Source organism: Chelonus insularis, unplaced genomic scaffold (assembly GCF_013357705.1).
Source record: "Chelonus insularis isolate UGA/USDA-ARS -01 unplaced genomic scaffold, ASM1335770v1 contig_24_pilon, whole genome shotgun sequence".
Classification (NCBI taxonomy): domain Eukaryota; kingdom Metazoa; phylum Arthropoda; class Insecta; order Hymenoptera; family Braconidae; genus Chelonus; species Chelonus insularis.
In genome coordinates, this window is record NW_023276446.1 from 1,628,244 (window position 1) to 1,653,476 (window position 25,233).

Genomic DNA, 25,233 nt, shown 5'->3' on the forward strand with positions numbered 1-25,233 from the left:
TATTTTAGGTAATAATTATAAAATTTTCTGGAGATTCCAGTGTTCAATACTGATGATACATTACCGAAACACATAATTTATTTTGTTTATAATACAATTGTATGTTAGTAGTTTAAATTTGCATTGGTTATTTTGAACGTTTGATTTTTCTATTACCTAATTATTAAATATAATTTAATCTTTTTTATATTTCTTATTTCAACTACACGAACATAAGTCACATTAGTCATTTTAATAAAAAATCAATATTTTAATCTTGCACTTTCACGAGCCTTAGAACGCTCATGATCCCACGAAATAGTTTCAACATCAGCTTTTTTTTCTGTTCTCCAATTATCACGCCCCTCAGATCTGTAACAATACCAGTAAAATCAGCAAATCAATTCACGACAATTGAAAAGTAATAATAATAATAAGTTATTTTAATTGTATGTCAGGTTGGTTCTTATCGTTTTACAATAGTGCCCAGCACATAAATAATACGAAAGACAATTGAAAAGTATTTGTACATAAAAAAGAAATTCTTTTTATTACCTTTTAAATTGCCAATTACCATTACTTCTCTCTTGAGAATACTTTCTATCTTTATTTTTTTGATTCATACATGGCTTTGTGTGGCATGTATTTTCATAATCTCTTTTAGCATATTTCTTCCAATCATCTTCATTTTTATGATATTTCATTTGAGATGTATCTTGAATTGATTTTTCTAAATCTTCATCAATATAATCAGATACCTTTAATTCACTATACTCAGATGAATTTTTATCATTATACTTTTTTTCCATCTTTCTTTTCTTATATTGCTTCGATCCCTTATTTTCTTCTGGACTTTTTATTATTCTCTCATTCAATTGCTTATTGTCTGGATAGATGTTCGAGTCTACCTAGATATAAAAAGAGGACAACAATTACCCTAACTTTTTATTAAAGCTTTCAATTTATTTTACCTTTTTATTTTTATAGTTAGCTTTCTGTTTTACATCTGGTCCTATAGGATGAGAATAAACTTTCTCTGGTTTCTTCAAATTTCTTTTCTCTCCTTTTGTTTTCAATTCAAAATTTGCTCCATGCTTTTCAAACTCAAAAGTACAATTTATTCCAAGATCTTTAATTTGTTTCATTCCATCCAAGTTATTTTTCATTGCATTTTGCATCAAACATACTTTATGATGAAGCTTGTATTTCATTTTATTGAGTTTTTGATTCATTTTCCGTACAGAAGATTCAATAGATCTTGATAAATCATTAACAAAAGACACGGAAACATCATCAATTCTTGATTTCATATTGTCTTGGAACCTGAAAATAATAAATCAATTATTTAAATTATTTCAAACTAAACAGATATTTATTTTATTTAATAAATTGAATTATTTATTTATAAACAAACCTTGGATTTGGATTTTCTTCTGTTAATTTAGATAACATATTAATACTTTCTATGTTATTTTTAAGACTCATTAAATTAAACGCAGTATAATTGCATCTATAATTTAAACCCGTAGAATCAAAATTCATATTGTCAATCATTGTACAAAGTGTATCAATAAATATATTAACATTTTTAAGTATATCTCCCAGTACAAAATTCTCATTGAGATTTTTGTCATTCATTATAGGTTTCTGTACTCCATTCAAAATGTGTTTCGACACAACTGACGCCAATTCAGGATTCGAATTTAATATCACAAGAGAGTCATCTAAATTTAGTTTATTCATGTCATTAAGCAATTTTCCATTTTTTGCTGGTTTAAAATTAACATCATTTGTCGGCATTTGGGGTTTTTCCAAACTGACATACCAACCAATGCCAAATCCAATTGATACTGCCAATAGACATGCAATTACTATGTGAATACAAGTTGCTGGCTAAAAAAATTTTAAATAATTAAAATAATAAATACGTCTATCTATTTTAAATTGCTAATAGTAACAATACATTTTCCCATTCATTCCTATTAAAAAAAATAACGTTTCAATGGTTCTTTTTCTCATCCAAACTAATTAGAATTTCAATACTGTAATAATTTTTATTATTTCTCCATTTAAACTGTTGAATGAAAGCTAACTCTATATATTTTTAAATTATTAATACAAGTCTCTAAGAATTTCTAAAATACAATATCACAATTAAATTTAAAAATGTTGATAAAGTTATTTACCGTTAAAAAGACATTGTCCTTTGTATTGACAATCTCAGTTATACACTTGCAAATACTATCATCGTTTCTTTCAGATTCCGTTATCACAGATATTCCGTCTGAATCATCATCTTTCAAAGCTGGAAATTGACCAGCTATTAATGTTTCAGGTATTAGAGATTCTTCTCCTCCAAAGTTTCTATCAGATTCTTGATCACCAAGAACTTGAATAGCCTGTGAAAAATATTATTCGCCTTTAGAAATCTAATATACTATTTTTTACAATTGAGGAGTGTCTTTTCAAAAGGTCGTATTTCCTTTACCAATAAAGTCACATTTTATTTTTAATAAAATAAAATATATATGTATGTTTATGAGCTACACAGTACGTATTATGATATTATACTGTTCATATGTATATTATGTGAACAATTCACGTAGTTTTAGTTGTTTTTATGTAAAATTTGTTTATCATGGAAATCCGACCTTTTGAACAAACACTCTTCAATTATTAAATGTGACAGAGAAAAATATATAAGATGTAAGTTTACTTCTCTTGCTACTTCAGCAGTACTTTTTTCATCATCTTCGTCATCGTCATCATCATTATTATCATCATTATCACCAGTACTATTATCAATTTTATTATTTTCTTTGCTACTGTCAACACTTATATTATCACTTGACTCTTTGTCACCAATAATCATCCATTCTTCTGACGAAAGAAGTTCATCTCCAGCATGATCTTCCGAAGATTTAGAGGTTTCATTTATTTGAGCCATTCTGAAATGAACCTACCAATCGTCTATTAATTAAATCAACTTTACTGGTTATAATTATACTAAAATAAATGTCATAAAATATTTGTAATATAAATTAGATTTGATTATAGTAGACTTACTGTGAAAATTTAGGGTCGAAAAGACTGTTGATAACTTTTTGCTCATGGAGTGAGTATTCTCTTAAAATAGTAAAAAGAAAATATTGCGATTTTTACTCATCACATTATTATGAACCACGTAAGTTGACAAACAAAGATATTTTGACACATCTGCGCAGAATATCCGTAAGCAGCATGGCTAAGCTTGCTTAATAAACAACACATTAAATTAATCTAAACAAAAATTTCGTTTAATTTTTACTCCGAAAAATTTAACTGTCACAACTGTGTGTCAATGATGAATTAATAAAAACAAAATATTGAAAATAATAATTATTACTTTTTAATCGACACTCTTTTAGAGTATGTAACATCCAGGTCTAACAAATGACAGTAGTGTCACCTTCTGGACTTAATGTGAGTTCGTTAATCAAAGTGAATAAAAATTTTATATGAAAATAATAAAAAAAATTATGTTGACAAATGTCAAGAAAAAAAGGATTTTTAGGTATGATATTCGTAAGATTGTTGTAAATAATTAAAAAAATTATAACCCTCGTTAACCTTGTTTTAACTAATTTTGGAACTCCTGTGCCCTAGAACTACTCGAATATAAATTTTCAATAATTCAAAATATTATTTTTTATTAAATTTTTTATTTAGAAATATATTAAATAATAATTTCATAGAATAAAAAAAGGATAAACTGATTTAAAGATGTTTCAGTATTATTATTTTTGTTTGACAATTTTCATTTACAATAGTTTTTAATAATAATGAAGAAATGATAAAGAAATTACAGTCATAATAAAAATAACATTATAAATCAATGAATTAGTAAGGTACAGGAACACATCAATGTTTGTCGGCAATATTAGCAAAATTATTTATAAACAGTATTTTCTACAATATTAAAATAATTATTGATAAAGTTCTCTCGTATAAAAAACTTGTTGATACTATTAAAATAGCTATGAATAATAAATAATAATTCATTTGAATTAATTTATTCGTGATTTTTCATTTTAAAATCAAAATTATATCATGATAATTTATAATATAATGATAAATATAGAAAAAGTTTAATGAAAGTTTAGCTAACAAAATTTTTTGTTTAATTTTAAGATTGACAAACGACCTCTTGTAGGCTTTAATATTGAATATAAATTAATTTAGTGTATACAAATAAGGTTCTGTTTATATTAAGCGATCGCATTGTTAAAAACTTTTGAGTAAAAGCTGGTTGTATTGATCTTCATCACGTTCAATACATAATAATTTTAATTATCAAAAAAAAAAAAAATAAAAAGCAATGGTGTTTAATAAAAAAAATTATCATGAGAATGTGTTTTGTTGTTTATTACTATTCATTTAATTATAATTAATCCGCAATCACGATTTAATGAGACGTATTTCCATTAAATAAAACAATAGGAAATAACGTACAAAACACTTATTATTATTGTAAACAAAATATCCAGAAGGATATCACACACTTTATAATCGGTATTAGCACCAATTTATTTTGACTCTGCCTCATAAAATAATAGTGGTGCAAGACAATTCAAAGCCTATACAAAAAAAGTAACATCAATAGTCGAAAAATTATCAATTTCTTATTATGAACAAAGTTTTCATTTTGTTTTTTTCATTATTTTAAATCTTTTAATCAAACTTTTTGGGCCGTAAGTAATCCTTAATGCTTACTAAGTCTTAATCAATCTTATTACTCTAAGAAGGCACAATATTTCGCACCCGATAAAACGTATTTACGATTATTGATATCAATAATCTGTTCCCCAGGTTGCCGCCCACATAGTTATTGCGTTATCGTTTATTTAGTTTTTTTTTCTGTAATATATATATATATTACAATGATTTGTTAAAAATGATTTTTGTGGCACGATGAGACGCAAATTGCATTTAATAAATCATTATTTTTATCAATCAAATATTACGTAAATTACGTAGATTCATTTTATTAGATTATTTATCCATTGGTTTTTCCTATGAAGTAATGTACGTAATATTTTTTTTTCGTTTAGTTATTGCCTATGTCGCGTAAATAATTTATTTATCTATGGAAGTCTACGCAGACCTTTTTTTTAAAATGAAAACTACGCAGGCTTTTTGTACATTCGGCCGGAAAAACTATGGGAAGCCTCTGGAAGAGTTCAGTACTTTAATAATAATTATAATCGTAATTATAATAATAAATGTTTATGAGTTTAAACCTAAATTTTCTTATTAGTATTGAAATGAAGAAAAAAATTTCATGACTTGAAAATGAATAACGATATTTCAAGAAATGATCTTATTAAGTGATGATTAAATTTTTCCTAAACAAAAAAATATATGTCTATATATATAATCTGTACAGTCCGAGAATAAATATTTTTTTTATGATTAAGAATAACAAAGAAAATTATTCAAGGGCTTTCACTTGGGCCATTACTTTTCCTTCCCATAGTGGCAATACTTCCGAGTCATCAGTTATCTCTTCTTGGATTACTTTTGTATCTAAATCTTCACACTCTGTTTTAAAGAAATATCTGAAATGAAAAAGGAAAATACGTAAGTGAAAAGTTTATTAATCATGATGATTAAGGTAGTTATCCCGTGAAAAAAGCTCTCGGCGGATAACTACCTTGACAAGATTAATTAAATAATATTTACCGATAGCTGCCCTTCTTCGGAAGATACTCTTTGAATTGTTTTAATGTGACATTATGTCCCGGAATTTTAGTCCTATACGGAAATTGTTCATCGCAAAAATTGAACACTACAGTGGTGAAATCTCCCATGTCTTGTCGACTTTTGCGTAATGTTGATTGATTTGAAGATGCTGAACTTTGATTATGACTAAAAACTATATCTGGCGATTGTTTGAAAACTCCAGGATAACGTTGTCGGCTTATTCCTGAAGTACAAACGCCTGAACTAGTGCCAATAATGCTGCTCGTACCACTGGAACGAGCTCGATCTTCTTCCAGGAGTCGTCTTCTTGCCTCTTCCAATTGAGTTGGCTGCAAGATTAATTTTTTTTATTAACACCAGTTGAATGAATAAAGTAGAAGTAGAAGACTAAGTAGAATAATTACAGTATGAGGTTGAGGCAGTAAAGGCATTCCAGGATCACCCAAAAATGGCTGTGCTCGTCCACCCCATTCCTCTCTGCTCGCTCTCTCCAAAGAGCCACTTCGCGAACCATATTTCTTTCCATGTCGTATATGTTTTCCTTCTATTTTTTTATCCACTTGAGCACGCCACGATTGAATACGATCTTTACTGGCAGTCACATCACTAACAACACTAACGCCACTGTCTGTTAATTCAGTCATCGATTTCTTTGTTGCTGATCTTCTCGACATATCTGACCTTCGGAATCTTTGATCATGACCTGAAAATAAATAATAAATTGAAGATTTTTGATCTAACTTGAAATTTAAAGTCAAGCAGAATATAAAGTATCTCTCACCTTGAAGATAAAAATCTTGTTTATGAAGAGAATCAGCATATTCAGAAGGCACAGACTTTGATTTTGGTATATGGGAACTAGAAGAGCTTATGGAGCTGGCACCGGCCAAGTCATTACCTTCCGGAAAATCATGAATATTACCACTATCAATAGAGAAAGTAGAAAATACATCCTTCTCTTTTCTCTGCTTGTAAGACCTCGAATAAATATGCCCTGCAGAAATTTTCTTACGCTCTGGTGAGTGTGGATTTTTTGGGGATGCAAATCCAGGTGATCTTGACGGTGTTGGATCAGACCAAACACGAGAAACATGTTGATCGAGGATAGCTTGATCATTGTCATCATCGATCGTCAGTTTCTCACGTAAAGCATCGGCAAGACCTTTCGGAGCAAATTCTGGTTCTCCAGCTATTGCTTCCCCTTCTTGAAGATGTCTTTCCAATTTTTCTTGATTCTCTCTATCACGTTTGACACTCTCCAACTTATCAAAAAGGATTTGAGCAAAAACTTCAGGCTTTGACGGTTTCATTAATTCTCGAGAGACTCTTTGAGTACGAGGAATCACTGTGTGATGGGACATTGGGTCTCGATTGAGGCTTGCTGATTCCTTGATATTTTTACAGTGTCTTATGTACTGCTTTTTGCTATTCCTAGGCCGGCCTATTGACATTCCATCTCTAGAAATAACCAAGGAAGAAAAATATTATCATTTCTATCACACAATTTGATGTTCTGATGATGAATAATATCTTCAGATTTATACTTGCCTGTTCAATGATTCATTTGAATAATTTAAAAAAAAATTGAATAAACTACAAAAATATATACACTAAAAAAAACTAAGGAATTTGTACACAATTAAATACTTACACTGAAGAGTCTGTTAGTGACATATTGTCAGACTCTGTTCGCGCATCGCTGCTCAAACTCTGGAGTTCCGAATCCTGTCTGGATACTGGGTTGTAAGAAGAATACTGAACGTGCGCTTTGGACAACGGCATATGGTATGGACTAGTTCCAGGTTGCAAGTAAATTCTATTCAAACGTCACACAAAAATGCCAAACAAAACTAATTAAAAAATAAATAAAGCTAAAAACAAAATTACAAACTAAAGTATAAAAGTCTCTATTAAAATTGGTTGAAAATAATTTTTCTTAATCATCAAAATAAGAATAATAATCATTTGGATCAAGTTAAATTAATAATAACAGTGCTAATAAATTAGTAGAATGGAATAGGAATATAGAATATTCTAAAGTTCAAGCAATCAATAAGTAGATTCCAGGCTTCAACATCCAAGATGCAAGTTTTATTGATAATCATGTCTATGAGAGTGATTGAATAAAAAAAAACGTACCCAGCAAATGCTTCTGGCTTAGGTCGAAGATCCATGGCCCTTGTCTGCTGAGTTGCCATAAGGACATCTCTAGTCAGTCTTAATTCACTGGGAGATCCGCATGCAGAGTGCGTGGTTCGAATTGAATGAAATTCAGTATCTTCATGAAGTGTTGGTAACAAATTAGATCCGCACGATAATGACATTTCTCGGCTAGAGCTTGAGCTCGGACAACCAGCAGAACCTGGATTTTGGCAGGCTTGAACGTACTCAAGATACATGTCTGATCTCAGGAAGTTTGGATAGGTTGTTTCATTTATCAATCGCTCAACTTCTAATTGAACAGCATCAAACACTTTATCATCTATTCGACCTTCTTTTATTCGACGACTTGCTTCTTTTCTCACCTCTTCAGGAATTGGAAAAGGTGATTTAAGTAAAAACCTAGAATTATCATCAATAAAAACATCAATTATTTATATATTCCAAATAAAATTAATTAATTAATTTGTATTGCTAAATGTTACCTTCTATATATGACTTTAATCAACTGATGTCTCTTGGCTGGAGCTTGTTCCTTAAGACCCTCGCATGCGAACCAAAAATCAAGAGGGTTAGCATACTGTTTCCCCTCTTGATCAAGATACTTTTTAAACAAAATAAGACCGTCATGATCCTGAAGAAGAGAGTGGAGATTACGTGCCCATCGTAAGCAGGCTGGTGGTGAATTACTCTCCATGATGGTATTCCCACAACAACCCTCTGGCTCAAATCCAAGTGGCGCCGAAGCATCGCCGGATGATGTAGACCCTCGAATACCTAGAGATGAACGTCTAGGTGTCAGAGCTGGACTTTCTGTACGGAATTTGGTGATATACGATTCCGTTTCCTCTCCTGAAACAACAAAATCATTGCCATAAATATCATAATTTAAATTTTCGCGCGTGAAATAACGCCAACTAGTAGGAAGAAAAAGAAGTAAAAGACCAGCTGTAACTGTTATTGTTTATGAAAACATTTTGATGGTTATGTTTCCCAAAGTTGTTGTCTCTCAAGTTTATTGTTATTATTAATAAATAAATAGATTTATAAAAATATGAATAATAAAAAAAATAGTGTCTTACCAGGCACAGGTGGCCTTGGAGAGTTTTCATTGAAGCAACGTGCTTCGTTTCGCCGGGATCCACTCATCCTATCTGTCATAACTGTCAAGTGATTTCTTTTTGTTTCGTTTTTCTAAACTGAATTTAAATCCTTGCCGTTTTCTAGTGGACATGGCTAAATCAAATCTGTGAAAAATAATGAACCAAAAGTCAGTATATTTATGTCTGACCATATAAAAGGTTCATCTACTGAAATGAAAATATTTCATTTTTTAATAAAAAAATTCAATTATTTATTGTTTAATTGATGAAAATATAATAGAAAACGGCTGAGAATAATGAAGAGATAACAATGAAACAATCAAAGTCAATGTACCACATGATATGGTATCGATCGTTATAGGAGTTTAGGGCTGCGCAGGGCTGCGCAGCCTTCAGCTCAAATTGTGTTCATGAACAAAAGATCATTAGACCGTGCAATATGGATTGAAAAGAATATTGCTATGACTCATATTTCAATTATAAACGCGTACAATCCTCTTTCATACGCTAAAAATTATAAGGGTGAGCTTGAGAGCCAAAACCCATAGAATAGAATAGGATCCTATGGGCTGCGCAGTCAGATGTCTTCAATCATTACCATTGGTCTGACAAGTAAGACTGTGGGTTATTGATCTTAAAAATTCAAGTCTAATCTATGATATTGCTTTTAGGATACTCAACATCGACAATGGACTTGAAATAATTCATACAAAAAAAAATAATAACAATCTTAAGAAACATAACCTCTACTAGAGGCTGACTGGTCACATGGCATGAGACAACACACACTCATCTACGATTAATACAAATATTATTATTATTTAATGGTAATTGTTGATGCATTAGATTGATTATTAGATGATTTAATATCAAGCCTGATGATGATAATAGGATCTATTTTTGTAGAGATGAGATTTAGGAAATTAAGGGAGCATACATAGGATGTTGGAGATATGGTATTTTCATCAGGTGGTGGATGGTTTTTTATTCAAGAAAGTAAATAGAAGCCGGGTAATATAATCGCTTGAATTATGAAGAAATAGGCAAACATAAAAGCTGTCATAATCAATCACTTTAAGATGAATGAAAGTTTGATACCTGGTTTAGTTTTTGAACAACAATAAGTCTACATACCCATATTAATGGTAAACACAAAAAGATGATTCTATGGTGGAACTATTATTTCATAAAAATCTCTTAGTTCTGGATCGTATACGAAATATAAGTGTGTTATTAAATTCACCGGTAGTAATATACCGCCTATTGTCAACTATGTAAGTAGAAAAGCAAAAATCACCAAACTGCCTGCGCAGGCTATCACTGCTAAGGTTGAGAATGGACTGCGCAGCATCCTGACCAGGATTGAAAATACAGCTACCACAAGCCAAATCATAATCTACGTAGGGAGAATTGAACAATAGAGTTATATCGATTGATAAAAGAAATAACTGATTTGAAAAAGAAAATTTTTTTTTTAATTCAACTTTTTTTTTTGACAACTTGACAGTTGGTGTCAAGGAGTCGAATCACACATGGTGCAAGATGATTCCTAAAATATTCAGAATTTTATTTACAAAATTACGATCATTCCTAGAACAACGGTTTATTGTTTATCAAATAGACAACTTAATTTTTTATAAATAAATAAAAAAAAAATTTTTAAATGTTGAAGCAAAAAAATTAGTTTATTCATGTGAGTATTTTTTTTTTAAGTTGAAAATAAATTGAATTAAATTTTTTAATTTATTTTTAAAATTTTTTTTAGCGCTTCATTATTTTTCTTATGGAAGAAAAAGTTCTAAAATATTAAAATAACTGATTTAACAAGTGAGCGTTAGTACAGAAGCAACAGATTAAATTTAAAAAGAAATAAAAACTAAAGAAGATTCTAAAATGTTAAGATATTTATGAAATATGCATAAGATGCAACAGCTTACATCGACATTAGACGATTTAGCGCTCTATATGCTCGGCCAAGACTTAGTTGAACGGTCGATAAAACAAGCTCAATAGTTGAAGAGAAAAACGTTTTTATGAATAAACAATATCTTCATGTGTATACACATTATTATTTATTTATACATCACTGTTGAAAACATTGTTTTATGATATATTTTAAATTTTAATTCAAGTATTATGATGAAAGTGAAAATTTTAATTACTCTAAATTAATAGATAAAAATGAAAGAAAAAAAAATTATAAAGTGAAAATCCACGGTGGAGTAAAACAAAGCGGTAATCCATGAAAAGCATTTTACAGCTGCATACTTTATTCTATGATCTCCATTAACCCGTAATGGAAATGTCTTTGATCAAACTACTGCAATTTTTAATAAAAAAAAAATTACTTAAATATATATCAAACTTTTCAGCATAATTTTCTGTACATCATACTTAAATTTCAAGGTCATCGAAGATGTGTAACCTAATCTGCATAATTACCAAAAATTATCACATTTTAAAAATCTTAAATCGTGAAATGATCGTATCGAATCAATGTTCCTAACGTGCACTGATAGACGTCAAAATGTTCTTGTGTCAGTGAAGAGAGTACATTTATCGTAATTTATGTATAAAATGAAAAGAAAAAACAAGATGAAAGCAGTAAAATCTCTTGAGTGAACATAGGATGCAGGGATTGAAGGGAGAAGAAGACTGCAGCAACGCGCCAGGTAACTGCTATGCGTTTCAGCATGGTGTGTAGTGTCAGTGAAAACGACTAAAAAAGGAGAGAGGAGAAAAGAAAAGAAGCGGAAAATAAAAAGCAAGAAGTAAAACTGCGACTACGGCATGGCGGCGGCGGCATCGCTTGATGTTTGCCGGGCCCGTAATTACAGGTTTTCGGAACGCCTCGCTTGGTCAAGCTACGGAGCCGTTCAAGAGTAGAGAGCAAGTCTGAGAGGCTGGTAACCTTTACAACAGTCTGTCCGACCATCTAACGGGTGTCAGACAACGAACTTCACTTCAATACTACCTTATATTATTTTATTTTATTCTTCTTCCTCCATATATTATGAATTCTATTCATTTATTTATTTCACATCTATCTATATTTTTTTTTTCAGTAACGCCCGTAAAGCAATAGAAAAGAAGTGTTTTAGCATATTTATTATTACAAATATTGAAAAATTATAAATGAAAAAATATAGAAATATTATCTGGAAAAAAAAGCTGACAAATGATCGTAATAAATATTGAAGACACTAATTATAATTTTAAGACCGTTAAGAAAGGGAGAACAACATTATTATATTGAGTCGTCAAAAAAGAAAAAGAAGGAACATTGAGTGTTGGAATAGAGAGTGCAAAAGAGAAGGAATAAAATAACTTGGTTATGTATATGGTTGTATCCTGAGTGTATGTGTGTATGTTGTAATATGTACGAGGAAGAAGAAAGGCAACTTGCTTCGTTTCTTTGATCTTTGCCGACATCGTCACCGGTACTGCCACCTCTGCACGCGATCCCGCATATGTGTACACTTAAATACTGTACCACACTCATAAAATAAAAAAAAACTTAACATAATTGCCGGAGAATTTCAAAAGTAAAAAAGTATACAGTATATATGGATAAAGATTTTAATAATTTAATAAATGAGATATATATATATATATTTAAAAATACATAGTTGGTTTAGGTTATGTTGAAGAATATTTTTCATTTATTCATAAAGTTTGTGACACTGACCGTCCTCGATTAAACGATGAGGTCGGTAGGCCATTGGTGTTGGTACAAAAGGCCAAGTGCGAGCCTAAAAGAAACGTACATGTATATGGTCGAATGAGAGAACAAAGTGGCGTCGCGTCAAGCTCCAAGATCCCTCCGAGAGGAGCCCTAAGCGACCAAGGAGTAGTATGGAGTCTAGTATAGTCCCAGAGTGTCGAGTACGAATAGAATAAGAAAGACGGATGGAGGAGGTGGAGAAGTATAAGTAGAGGACACAACGAAACTTCAAAGGACTCTTTGATGGTTTCCGCTGCTGGCATCGCGAGATCTTGATAAACCCGCATTATATGCTGCTAGTCTACTATCGTACCGTCTCGTCTCGCGCCTCACTCAACTATTTTTCGCTCTCACTTTTTCTCTTTCTCTCTCTCTCTCCTCTTTCATTCCGTCATTTTATATATAAAATTTGAATTCAGAGTTTATAACAATAAATACGTAAAATGAAATAAAAAGAAAACCAATGAAAGGTTACTCGTTAATTAGAATTATATTTTACACTTTTGAATTATCCATTAATTAATTAATGAGTATTTTACGAATAATGCTTTTTTTTTATATATAAATATAATAAATGATATATTTAATAAAAATGTCAATTTTGTTTTCTTTTTAATATTATTTCTGCATTTTTTAGAACTAAGCTGAGCTTTACTAACCTCAAACCACCTCAAATGTTTTGTAGTAAACTGTACAATTTTTATTGGTTTTTTTAATGTAAAAAATATTTATTAATATTCAGAAAATTAGTATGGACATCGGAAAACAGATATTGATAATATAAGTACAATAATAATTGTAGAATAAATTATTTTTTAGCATAGAGCTTGTGACAAGTGCGCTCGCCATGATACCTTAAAATACACTCAAAAATTATTTATTCTATGATTATTATTGCACTTATTTCTAAATATTAATAAATATTTTTTACATAAAAAGAACAAATAAACATTGTAAAGTTTGAAAGAACAAAATTAAAGTGTTTTGAGGTTAGTAAAGCCCAGGTAGTATGGGTTGTCAACAGACCATCTATTGGCTTCTAAATTTTAAATAGCATGTGAAAGATTATCAAAATATTTCTGTAATTAATTACAATAATAAAATAAATTTTATAATAGTTGCCAAAAATTAATTTAGCTGCTTATTTTTAATATAACAACAGACCTAGTGTTCTGAGTTTATTTTTATATTTTAGCCATACTACTTTAACATACCTGAATGATGGGTTGATTATTCTTTGTGAATAACTCAATAATAAATATTTAAATAAAAACGATTGAAATATAAAAAATACAAAAAAAGATCTTGAGTAAAAATTTACAAGTGCTTCCGTTAGCTGATTAATCTTTCAGCAATCATAAAAGCTAAGTCTGATTTCCCTTTTGTTTGTGAAAAGAACAAAGAGTTGGCTTTTACTCTGAATCCATGGAGACAAGTAAAAGGTATATGCTTTTAAGCCGATAAACGAGACAAGTGATATCATAATTGATGAAACGCCTATTTGGAGTTACATTTGACGAAATAACAGACATAACTATACCCTAAAGTACTTGAGAGGCAAAGCGCAAAGGCGATGGTTATGTCAGTTAGATCACTTGAACTAATGTGCACTCTTGACAGATCTCCAGGGAATCCCCTTCAATTGCTTTCAATGATTGACAATTCATTAATTTCAGGATTTACTATGGATAATCGAAAGCTTTGATCATTGTGTTCTCTAAACCCTAGGTTATCTCACTATTTAATTTTTCATCTTCCCTCTTTTCCTCCATTTGCATTACTGATAATTACATGGACCTAGTATTCCAGGAAGATAAATATCATAGATAAGTAACAGAAAATAATCTAAATATCTGACTCATTTACCTTTTTCTTCATCACAAAATTTTATGCTGAACATTTGACTCATTTTTACTATTAAAAAACAATTAATTGGATGATGTACAAAGTTAACATTTGGAATTTTCATGAGAAAAGCTATCCATCAATTAATTTGTGAACTATTAATGGTAAATTGGATTTAAAAATTCAATTAAAAAGCACATATTTGATGCTATTGGATAAAATATCTATGAAAATTATAGAAAATTCTACTTTTGTAAATAATGATGATACATAATGGATGAAAATAAATCTTTCGTTATATAAATATGGTGTTTTATGCTTTGCTTTTTATATGCGGTAAGTTTTGTAGGTTGTGAGACTGCTGATGAACACGCGCATAGACAAGCGCACACGCACAACGGTACACGCGGAACATAAGAACACGAGTGAGTTGAAAGAAAATGTAGAAAATGATGATCAAGTTAGATGAAATAGGTAAGAAGAAGTGGACGAAAATCTATGACATAATAAAAATAGAGATGATAATGATGAATGGAGGAATACTTGAATATAAAAAAAATGAAGATAAAAAGTAAAAAATAAATAAAAATATTTAAATCTAAGTAAATAGCGATGAAATGATTTTCATCACCTGTCCGACGGCGAGGGCGATGTCTCAAGGAATTGATGACACGCGGTGCAAGCGTCCGTGTTGTAAAACAACGGACACCTATTTATCAGGCTTCCAAGTGTTGTAATTATTCCTTCCGAGGCTGGTTTTATAACTATCACGATACTGAAAAACTCTTGTCCAAGCTCATGTTTTAATTCACGTCTCGCTAGACGTATCAACTCTCAAAGTTGAAGAAAAGATCGTTGCGCATGGCGCGTACACCACAACGACGCGAAAAAAACGACTTTGTCGTTTACAATTTATATTTTATCTCAACACTTGATGATTTTATTCTCAGTTCAACACTAATTAAACACCAATGGACACATGATAATGCACATTTTCATTAAATATACATCACAAACATACTAAAAACATTAGGCAAACTCACAATAATATCTACCAAACACCACACCGTTGTACATCGTCGCCATCAACTGCTTACTCTCTTCTCCCACTTTTTCTTTTTTGCCTCTTCTTCTTCTTCTGCTTCTTTACCTTTCCCTTCCTTTTCTTTCTACTTGTTTCCTTCTTCGTCTCCGCCTCCGCTCTGCCACCTAGGCACACCTAAGTAGACTTCATGACTGTTGAGAACATGATTTGTCAGGCTGCTTTCCTGCTGTTTTGTCTGCCTGCCTTTCCTGTATGCTTCTCTCTTTCTCTATCTCTTTTTTTTTCTCATCTTCTACTCTATCCTGCGCTCTACTCCCAAGAGTTAAACTCATCGACACTTGCGCACCCTAGTGATCATTTTATTAACTTGTAACACTTATTACCCTATACCAGCCAATCGAATGAATATTTCATTTGCATTTCAAATTATTTTAAATGAGTAACCATCAAGGAAAAAATGATCAAACGAAAATAGGTGTAATTTTTGTTTCAAGCTTTTTAGTGGTCTATTGAACACAAGTGTTATTGCTGCAATGAATCAGAACAAAGGCCGTTTGAGCGTGTACTCGGATGACAAATGTTCTACTTCCCTTTGATCTTCAAAAGCCTTTGTTTCATCTGTGCTTGAGGCACACTCGACAATTCATAAGGGGGGAAATGGACGAATACCTAATTTTTATAACTAATTTATGTCTTAAACACTTTAGTAATATATTAACTAAACGATCGTTTATTTATAATTTCACCAATAAAAATTAATTCATTACCATCTGATGCAAATTCATCGCAAATAAAAGCAACTAACGTTTTGTTTAATTAATTATTATTTAAATAACTATCAAGTAATTTAAAAACATTTTATTTGTTTAATAAATCATAAAAAATATTTGAATTTTTGAAAATTAAAAAAGCGCGGGTTTTTACATTATCATCTATCGATATGATATTGTTGAACACATGATAATTTATCGACAGAAACTTTTGGTTTTTGAAATAAGCTGTACTTTTTTATGGTTATGTTATTCAAAATTTCTTATTAATCCAAGTATTTAATTAAAAACATTGGAAATAATTAATTTTATAGATTAATAATTCAATGTATGAGTAAATTAATTGATTATATCGTCTTGGCTACTGAATTTTTGGACTGACACTAACTAACGTAAGTATTTTAATAGAACTAAGATCTTGCAAGTAGAAATAACCTCTATATTTTTAAACATTTCAGTAAATTTATACAAATAATAATGTCTAAATACGTCAATCTTGCAAATATGAATACTGGCTATGCCAAAAGAATGAATCGATTAAGTGCTCGAATATTTGGTGAGCCATTAAGACCAACACATAATCGATCAATGAAAGTTGTTAAAATATTCAGTGAAATGCCAGCTGATAGATGTCCAGAAATAACATCTTACTATCCTCGACATCCAGAGATTGGATGGTTAATGAGGTGTTTAAGGCTTTATGGACTCTACAGAGATGAACATGAAGATTTCAATGAAGAAATCGAAAGATTGAGAGTTCTACGAGGTAAAAAACCTCGACATGGTTATCAAGGGAAGAAAGATAAAAAAGAGGCAAAGTAGAACTGTGTTGACAATTATTACTTTATTAATACAATAAATGATATTTATCACACTAATAATATATTATGATTTATGAATAATTTTAAAAATCTCAAACGTCATTCCCTGATGGATTCATTTCAATCAAGGGTTTGCAGTTGGGTTAAAAGTAATCTCAGCATTTACTTAAAGATATTTTAAAAACACTTGGATGTTACACATCAGTTAGTTAACCGATTTTTTATCACCCATTGTGCTCGTCGTTTTAAAATTAATAAAAAGATGCTTCAAATCTATCAGGGTCATTAATGACAATGTCGTCAATATACAAATAAAAAATGTTCTACATGATTTATAATTCATTCTTTCGATCTCCTTGTTTTTTATTTTTGTCAGTCTTCGAGTCTTTAGAGTCCTTTGATTTACTATTATTCGCTTTATTTTTCTGGAGTTTATTAGAATCTCCTTTTTCTTTCAAGCAAGAGTCATCTTCACCCACTAGTGCTCTGTCACTACATAGATATCTGAAATTCAATTTTAAATTAGAATATTTACTGAATGCAAATATGAAAAATACATACTTGTGAAGAGATATTTTTCCTTGATGATTAAAATACCACTCTTCTATGTCTGCTTCATGCTCTTCAAGCAAATCTTCACATTGAGATTTCAATGTTGTGATTTCCACTGATGGTTTGTCCCACAGCTCATACGGAATTCCTAGTTCTACTTTAACACCTTTATCTCTGTAGAAGAATGTTGAAGAAATATTATAAAAAATTCGAGTTAATGAATATAAATTATTAAACATCGTTACCGTACACTAAACCATGAAGAGTTTTAAATGTCTGACTCATTCCTTTGGCAAATCTTGTACTGTCTTGACGTTCTTTATGAATATTATATTCTAAAATTCGGTCACAAATATTTTCTAAAGATTCTACAAGTCTTAGTTCACTAGAAAAAAAATAACAATCAATTACTAGATCTTTTTTTATTTTATTGAAATATTATTTTACTCCACTTACGATTTTTTATACTCCTTCCTTTTCTTTGGAGCAACATCATCTACAGAGTACCCAATCTCCAAAACATCATGAGTTCTTCCCGTTTCGTCAAGTCTAGCTTCGAGTTCATGAGCAACAACTTTGCATGCTAAAATATAAAAAATGGCATAATTTATAAAATAATAAAACATTAAAAGACTGTGTCATCATTCTGAAAAAATTTATCAATTATTTAAGAATTTCTCTGGAAAATTATATTATTTATTTAACAAAAAAAAAAAAGAATCATTATTATTTTTTACCTTCACATTTATTAGCATATTTAACACCTTCCTCTTCTTCAGGGCCGGCAAGTATTTTGCCAAACAATAATAAACACAGAGCAACTATTTTAAACATCTTTGGAGTACTCGAACGCGACATTTAGGTTATGTTTAATCTGATTATGTATATGTGTAGGGTAGGCACAAATTTATTATTTAAAATTTTATGAAAGCACAAAATTGTTTTAAAAATCCTAATATTTGAATAAAAGTAAATAATAACCTAAAAATTTACAAAAATTACAATAAAAAATTAAAAGAGCTCGGTTGGCATCTAATTGTTGATTATCAGTACTATTATTTGAACTAACAAAGAAAAAAGATATTTTAGAAGAACCACGTATTATAAGTGAAAGCTTTTGGCCGAAAGTTTTCTACCTGCACCCTTATTTTATACCTGAATGCCAAACATGGTGGTTCTTCTAAGCCATTTCTACTCTCTGATACTGTAATATATTTTCTCTACAATACTATTTCACCCGCAAAAATGTTTATATGCCATTCAATTAGTATTTTTATATTTTCAATAAATTTTTTCTTCATAATAATTATCATTTTTTAATGTTTTTATTAATTACATAATTCTCTATGTTGTATATTCTGTAAAATCATCCATTCGCACACGTTCACTCGATCTTTGTTCATCGATTTGTCCAGTAGAATTATTGTTAGATGATTCCTGGAGTCTACGTCTTAGTCGTTTTATATTTCTAAGCCTCTCAAGCCAATTAGAAGCGTAAGGACTGTGTCCTTTTTGTTTTAATGATGATGACACCATTGATGCAAGCTACAAATAATCATTCAGTTATTAACCTATAATTAATTTATTTATTCGTAGCATTATATCTACTTACATTAGCATGAAGAGCTAATTGCCTGGTTAGAATACCTAGATTTTGATCGGAAATAATTTTCAATTCACTATGACCAATGTGTTCTGCAAGTTCTTCTCTCGCTTGAACTGTCACTTGATTGGTGCCATGATCCAAGGGTTGAATTACAACGCAAGCATAGTTGAATTGGCCCTGGAATATTTTAAACAAATAATTAGATAATAGCTATGAGTAAATATTAAAACAAATTACCTTCACAGTTTGAATATCATAAGATTCACCACTTTCATTATACACAATCGTGACATAATCATTTCCAATATGTTGCTTTTTCTTTGTACTTTTTGGATCACTTTGTTGAGTTGGCATGAGAGTAGCAACATGAAAGGCAACTTGAGTAACATCATCCTGCCAAATGTAGGTAAAATTACCATGTTCTCCATTACGATCAAGTCCACCAAGGAAAACACTTTCATCTACATCCTTCAAACACACTAGAGTGCCTAAACGCTGGAGAAATTCTGCATATCTCAATGAACCATGTTGATTAGCAAGAATTTCAGCTTCATTAGATGCCTGACCAGCTCCAATATATAAAACTCCAATTTTATGAGTCTCATAAGGTTGAATTCTATCAAAATTAGTTATAGCTCTTTGTAAAGGTGGTGTTGGAGACACTAGAAGAGGTTTTTCGTTTGTACTACCAAAGTACGATGAATGATAGAGTTGGAGAAATACAAAACTTGGGTTCATTCTGGTTTTTGGTAATTCTTTGATGCGTGGAGATGCCCGAGGAGGCTTGACAGGTGACATCACTGAAATGGTATGTCCACGATCACGAAATGAAAACGGTGGTAAAGCTGATGGATCAGGTCTATCATCTTTCTTTTGATCAGACCGATCATTCTGATGAAATCTTCCGCTTGGTGGTTTGCTTTCAGTTACACTTGAAGACATTTGTTTGACACTTGTATCTGTTGATAATGTTCGTGAATAAGTTTGTGTTGGACTTTGAGGTGGTTTTGACAATGATAAATGATGCTGATGATTTCTTGGAATTGAAAAATGTCCTGAGGATTGAACAGCAGTTGGTGATGCTGGCACTGTGTTACTATTAATATTATTGTTATTACTATGGCTACTACTGCTACTACTACTGCTACTACTACCACTATTATTCCCAGTTGGTTGAGTAGTTTCAGGATAGGAATACTGTGTCTTAAGAACATTGGAATGTTCTCCAGTAATTTCTACAGATGGTGGAGTTGTCCCCATTCCAGATATCTCTTCAGGAATAGCTTCACAGCTGACTCTCATGTCTTTAGCTACTAAAAAATAATTATTTTTTCCATGCTTTCCATCAAACTCAGCTGAATTGGTATTGTCAGATTGAATAATTAATTTGTCTTTATTGAGAAAAGGATTTTTCCAATTAGCACTCATTTCTGGACTGGAATTGGATCTTCTGACTGGATTTCTCGACTTTCTCAAGTCATCATCTCCATCTTCTAAACTTTCAATACTATCTCTTGAGCTTTGTCTCGACGTACTAAACCTTGCTCCAGGCGATCCAGGTATAGTGATAGGTCCAGTTGCTTTAGAAGCAGTAGCCTGATGTTCATCACCAACTGCTGCCGAATTTCCATCTGATTTTTCCTCATTTTCATCTTCAAATGATTCTGTAGTTGTCGTATCTTGACTTCGATTTATCCAAGTATCTGATGTAGGCATATAAAGTGTTGTAATATCATGCATTGGTAATTCAAATGAGCCGTCAAACTGTCCTGAATTTTGAATTCTCATAATCCAAGAGACATCACCAGTTGGTCTGCGGACATATATTTCTGCCCATCCCTGGCACCAGCATGCACAAGGTAAGTATTCATCTTGCTTATCATTGCCAAGAATTTGATCTAATTTATTATTCTCTATGTCTTTTTCTCCTGCAAAGTCTCGTTTCTCTATTGTATGTTTTCCTGAATCATCATCAGCAACCGCAGTAACTGATTTTTTTACTTCTTCTGTTGGGGAATTAGTTGCAGTATTCCCACTAGATCCAGTATGTCCTGAAGATTGTCTAGATAGTCGATTTTCTTCTGAAGATCTCCGAAGAACATTTCCACCAGCTTTATATTCTGGTGTTGATGAAAAAGCTTTACAAGCAGTCCAACAATTATCACATAATCCACCTCTCATTGCTTTAGAGCTACATCCACTAGTCGTAACAGTAATCAATCGGTTTCCAAGCAGCCAAGTCATTGATTGACCTTCTTTCAATAAAAAGTCAGCAGCAGGAAGTCGTTTAGGTCGTGCAGTGTATGTAGAAAAGGTATATCTTGCCATAAGATCTAAACAAGTTTCAGTTAATTCAATATTTAAATTCATCAAGTTCTCATCCATTGGAGGTTTTAAATCACTAATTATAGAATTCCCAACGATTGGTCGTTCTCGCCTTCCTCTACTTCCTTGTTCAGTCAAACTCGAGCTACGTTTTCGGTGAGATGAGTCTTCATTTAGGCTGCTAAAATCTTTCTTTAAAAGTCCTTCTAGAGGTTCCAAGACATTACCTTTCAGACCAGCTGTTATAAATTTAACAAAATCTTTTCTCAAAGGTAGACGACATTTTAAAAACCAAATAGCTATGACATAGTGTGCTAAAGACACTATGTAATGATTGTATTTAAAAGGATTGGTATAAGGTAAAAGAATAGCAAAAACCAATCGATATTGATCACAAATGAAACTGGAAAATACTTTAGGTAATCTTGTAAGAGTTGATAAAAATTCCAGAATTGGTATTGCTATGTGAACAGTTGCTGATATTTTAGATAGTTGTTTTAAAACATCTGGTAGTAATTTATTCATAGCATCACGCATTTCTAGAGTACAAGTTGTTAAACTAGTAATACACTGGCCGACACATCGAGTCGTTAATCCTATCTCCAAGCATTTTATCAAATATTGCTGTCGATTTGGATCCAAATGAGCATGATAAGATACTAGGGAAGCTAAAACTGAAAAAACACACATGAGAAAATCACTGAGTGTCATTCTCTGTGGTATATTAAAAAAAGATTCAGATATTCTAAGATGATTATCTGTGACCATTGAACATACTACAGCAGTCAAGTAGTCAATATCATTATTATGTTTAGATAAAATAAGAGCTCGATTTTGCATAATATTTGGCATTTCTTTCAACACAAATTGCAGAACTTTCCAATCTTTTTCAAGCTTTAGACATGATATAATATTTTTACATGCCAGAGCCAATGATAAAGATGTCACTTGGAAAGATACTCGTTGAAGAAATGCTGGACTAACTGGTGGTGGACTGCTGCTACCTCCTCCAGATCCTAAGCGATCAATTGTTGATGGTACATGCTCCAAAAGTAAATATGGACTGAAGTGAGGTGTATTACTAGTTTCTGTTTCAGCAAATCCCAATTGATAGAGTGAATTAACTCGAATTTTTAGAAAACATTTAAAAATTAAATAACGAATTGTAGAAACATGAAGAAATACTTGAGGTTCTTTGTAATGTAATTCTAGATGATTTGCTAAGATCTTGTAGGCTGTAATAGCATGACTAGAAGGCAATCGATAAATTTTCGTTGTTAAAATTTTTATCAGACCAACTACACCAGTCTTAATATCTTTTATATCAGTATCAGCTGTTAGTGGCGTATTTGATGTAAAAGGTCTATTAATAATTTTTTCTAAAATATCCAAAAGTTCCAAACACCTCTTGATTTCACACTCTAAACACAAATCCACTAACATATTAGCTGCAACATTTCTTATTGTTATATCTGGATCCATGTCAACATGTTGAAGATAAGGGACAATTATTTTTTCAATCAATTCGTCTTCATATCGTGATCTATTGATGTGGATTACTTTTGTTACCACATCCAACACTTTTACTCTAATGTTAGTTCTAGACTCTACTGTATAATAACGTTCCATCAGTGCCTTTAATTTTAATTGCCAATGATAATATGTAGGATTGATTAATGATGCTTGGTAATCAATTAACTTAAGCACTGAATTCTCAGGTCTTGCATCAGAACATCGTTCAACAAGTTCATAAAACCTTTGAACTCTTCCATTGTACTGAGAATTGTCAATTAAAAACTCAATGCTATTCAAAGTTTCATGAAGTGGAGGAATTACTTGTTTCGTAGCTGGTTGATTACTTTTTTCCACATGATCAATCACCTTTTCTATAATATCTAGGACTATACTCCAAATAGGTTCTAAAAGTTCTGCACCGAATTTTATTATCAATCCTTTCATAGCCAGAATTACTTCAAAGACAACAATCGGATGATTGCAGTTGAGTGCTTGATAAAAAGAAGGAAGTACTGATATTGGAGTGCATTCTAGTTTAAGAATTCTATTAGCACTCCAAAGTCCCATATTCACATAAAACACTGCTCCACGAAGTAATCTGACATCTCGTTGAAATGTAGGATCTTGAAGGAATCGACACATTGTACATAAAGCTGAATGGCCCATGTGAGTTCCAAGTAATTTACGCATTATTTCCCAACTTATCGAGCAATAACTCTCTACATTAACACTTTTACATAAAGCAGCGATAAAGGTTTGTAAAGAATCAGCTTGGAGTTTATGGTAGCCGACAATTGTCTCCAGTGTTGATAAGCATCCTGAAACAACATCTGCACTGTTGCTACAGCAGCAGAGATGACAAGTGTACTGCACCAAACCAGAAACAATTTCCTCATCAATATAAGCTGAATTATATTTAATAACATTTATTAGTAAAGATAAAAAATCTGCTCCCCTTTGACCATCAACATTTGTTACCAATGGCATCCATTCTAGCAAAAAAGGACCCATTTTTTCTTCAAGATCACGAATGTCTTTTCCATTAGTAGTTAATCGTTGGAGTAATTGTAATCTTAAATATATATCTTCTGGAATTTCGTGGTCTTTAACAATTAAAAAAAATTTCACACGAATTAGTGATGACAGTCTGCTGTATTGACCTTCAACTAGGCAACAGAGAAAATTGAAGACAGTATGCCGGTGTTCTTTTGGAGTATCTTTGCTGAGTAAATCTTTAACCAAGTTCCATAATTTTTCCGCAGCTTTCTCTTCCCAATTATTATGTCGAATATCATCACAAAGATCCTTTATTGCTCGAATTCGATGATGGATCTGATTTTGAGAGCATATTTCTCTCTCTATTTCTTGGGTTAGAATGTGATCTTCATTACATTTGTAGTTTCCTGATAAATATAGAAGAATAAAAATGAAACAAAGTATTAATAGAAACAAAATAAATATAAAATATATTTCCACTAACCTTTATTACTGCGAAAAAATAATTTAAACTTTTCCAAAGTTTTTGTATCTTTTTCTTTGATATTCATTTTAGACATTGTATCATATCTCTACAGGTTCAAGAACCAATCTTATTCAGTTGTTACCATTCTGTAATTAATCAACTTATTACACCGGTTTGTTAATAAATCAACATTAATATGTTTGGAATAGAAAAGATTATCAACGAAATAACAACTACTCTATTTATGTACACTTACATCATTGTCATGTATCAATTTACTGTATTAGTAATTGATAGAATACAATATTAAAATGATTTTTGAAATATAGTAGAAGAATAATTACATATTCAATTATACTTGATATCTATTTTTACATTAATGATAATAAAATTCAACTTCATTTACTTCTATTTAACATAATTCTTTATAAAAAATGATAATATTATTATTCTCTTATGGTTCAATGAACATTGGATTATTTGGAAAATTAACTCTAACCTCAAATGAAAAATTGCATCTGTTCAATCGATTGATGATTACAAAGAATTGCTTTTGATTGAAAGTATCTTTTATTTTCTATAGA

General features: G+C 31.0%; 5 protein-coding genes and 1 long non-coding RNA gene across 11 annotated transcripts; 2 read left to right on the forward strand and 4 right to left on the reverse strand.

Annotated features, from left to right (window-relative positions):
- Window positions 1-2: 2 nt before the first annotated feature.
- Window positions 3-3,417, reverse strand: LOC118064651 (uncharacterized). Of its 3 annotated transcripts, none has more exons than XM_035079407.1 (7): window positions 3,046-3,417; window positions 2,696-2,949; window positions 2,166-2,378; window positions 1,394-1,872; window positions 951-1,302; window positions 535-887; window positions 3-351 (listed from the first exon to the last, which is right to left on the reverse strand). In XM_035079407.1, the coding sequence occupies exons 2-7, from the start codon at window positions 2,924-2,926 to the stop codon at window positions 243-245; spliced, it is 1,737 nt and encodes a 578-aa protein (XP_034935298.1). In that variant the 5' UTR covers window positions 2,927-2,949; window positions 3,046-3,417; the 3' UTR covers window positions 3-242. The 3 variants fall into 3 exon arrangements, with proteins under 3 accessions (XP_034935298.1, XP_034935297.1, XP_034935296.1); XM_035079406.1 differs by having other exon boundaries at window positions 4-351; window positions 2,696-2,927; XM_035079405.1 differs by having other exon boundaries at window positions 5-351; window positions 2,696-2,938.
- Window positions 3,418-4,850: 1,433 nt separating this feature from the next.
- Axn (protein axin) lies at window positions 4,851-15,825 on the reverse strand. Of its 4 annotated transcripts, XM_035079457.1 has the most exons (10): window positions 15,185-15,824; window positions 8,964-9,128; window positions 8,484-8,733; window positions 8,367-8,450; window positions 7,861-8,283; window positions 7,373-7,537; window positions 6,503-7,179; window positions 6,126-6,424; window positions 5,701-6,050; window positions 4,851-5,576 (listed from the first exon to the last, which is right to left on the reverse strand). In XM_035079457.1, the coding sequence occupies exons 2-10, from the start codon at window positions 9,040-9,042 to the stop codon at window positions 5,450-5,452; spliced, it is 2,454 nt and encodes an 817-aa protein (XP_034935348.1). In that variant the 5' UTR covers window positions 9,043-9,128; window positions 15,185-15,824; the 3' UTR covers window positions 4,851-5,449. The 4 variants fall into 4 exon arrangements, with proteins under 4 accessions (XP_034935348.1, XP_034935347.1, XP_034935346.1 ...); XM_035079456.1 differs by having other exon boundaries at window positions 8,367-8,733; window positions 15,597-15,824; XM_035079455.1 differs by having other exon boundaries at window positions 8,367-8,733.
- On the forward strand, window positions 9,258-10,373 carry LOC118064684 (uncharacterized). Its single transcript, XR_004690075.1, has 3 exons — window positions 9,258-9,596; window positions 9,656-9,811; window positions 9,891-10,373. It is a non-coding gene; the product is annotated as an uncharacterized lncRNA (long non-coding RNA).
- A 782-nt stretch (window positions 15,826-16,607) lies between the features above and the next one.
- Window positions 16,608-17,251, forward strand: mRpS33 (mitochondrial ribosomal protein S33). The gene is made up of 2 exons (XM_035079578.1): window positions 16,608-16,760; window positions 16,827-17,251. Exon 2 carries the CDS (start codon window positions 16,846-16,848, stop codon window positions 17,188-17,190), a length of 345 nt encoding a protein of 114 aa, XP_034935469.1. The 5' UTR covers window positions 16,608-16,760; window positions 16,827-16,845; the 3' UTR covers window positions 17,191-17,251.
- On the reverse strand, window positions 17,192-18,926 carry CNPYb (protein canopy b). The gene is made up of 5 exons (XM_035079577.1): window positions 18,479-18,926; window positions 18,198-18,324; window positions 17,992-18,126; window positions 17,751-17,915; window positions 17,192-17,693 (listed from the first exon to the last, which is right to left on the reverse strand). The coding sequence occupies exons 1-5, from the start codon at window positions 18,597-18,599 to the stop codon at window positions 17,522-17,524; spliced, it is 720 nt and encodes a 239-aa protein (XP_034935468.1). The 5' UTR covers window positions 18,600-18,926; the 3' UTR covers window positions 17,192-17,521.
- A 121-nt stretch (window positions 18,927-19,047) lies between these two features.
- On the reverse strand, window positions 19,048-25,129 carry gig (tuberin). The gene is made up of 5 exons (XM_035079568.1): window positions 24,906-25,129; window positions 24,668-24,795; window positions 19,585-24,590; window positions 19,354-19,524; window positions 19,048-19,286 (listed from the first exon to the last, which is right to left on the reverse strand). Exons 2-5 carry the CDS (start codon window positions 24,741-24,743, stop codon window positions 19,086-19,088), a joined length of 5,454 nt encoding a protein of 1,817 aa, XP_034935459.1. The 5' UTR covers window positions 24,744-24,795; window positions 24,906-25,129; the 3' UTR covers window positions 19,048-19,085.
- Window positions 25,130-25,233: the final 104 nt, after the last annotated feature.

Coding starts and splice junctions, on each gene's coding strand:
- LOC118064651 (XM_035079407.1), bottom strand. CDS start 2,926: ATGGCTCAAATAAATGAAACCTCTAAATCTTCGGAAGATCATGCTGGA. Junction 1,873..2,165: donor AGGACAATGTCTTTTTAACG/GTAAATAACTTT, acceptor AAATTTTTTTAG/CCAGCAACTTGTATTCACAT. Junction 352..534: donor GGTAATTGGCAATTTAAAAG/GTAATAAAAAGA, acceptor GTATTGTTACAG/ATCTGAGGGGCGTGATAATT.
- Axn (XM_035079456.1), bottom strand. CDS start 9,042: ATGACAGATAGGATGAGTGGATCCCGGCGAAACGAAGCACGTTGCTTC. Junction 8,284..8,366: donor ATTAAAGTCATATATAGAAG/GTAACATTTAGC, acceptor TGATAATTCTAG/GTTTTTACTTAAATCACCTT. Junction 6,051..6,125: donor TACTGCCTCAACCTCATACT/GTAATTATTCTA, acceptor TTAATCTTGCAG/CCAACTCAATTGGAAGAGGC.
- mRpS33 (XM_035079578.1), top strand. CDS start 16,846: ATGTCTAAATACGTCAATCTTGCAAATATGAATACTGGCTATGCCAAA.
- CNPYb (XM_035079577.1), bottom strand. CDS start 18,599: ATGTCGCGTTCGAGTACTCCAAAGATGTTTAAAATAGTTGCTCTGTGT. Junction 17,916..17,991: donor AAAACTCTTCATGGTTTAGT/GTACGGTAACGA, acceptor ATTCTTCTACAG/AGATAAAGGTGTTAAAGTAG. Junction 17,694..17,750: donor GGAAAAATATCTCTTCACAA/GTATGTATTTTT, acceptor ATTGAATTTCAG/ATATCTATGTAGTGACAGAG.
- gig (XM_035079568.1), bottom strand. CDS start 24,743: ATGTCTAAAATGAATATCAAAGAAAAAGATACAAAAACTTTGGAAAAG. Junction 24,591..24,667: donor ATTTTTTCGCAGTAATAAAG/GTTAGTGGAAAT, acceptor TATATTTATCAG/GAAACTACAAATGTAATGAA. Junction 19,287..19,353: donor AATTAGCTCTTCATGCTAAT/GTAAGTAGATAT, acceptor GATTATTTGTAG/CTTGCATCAATGGTGTCATC.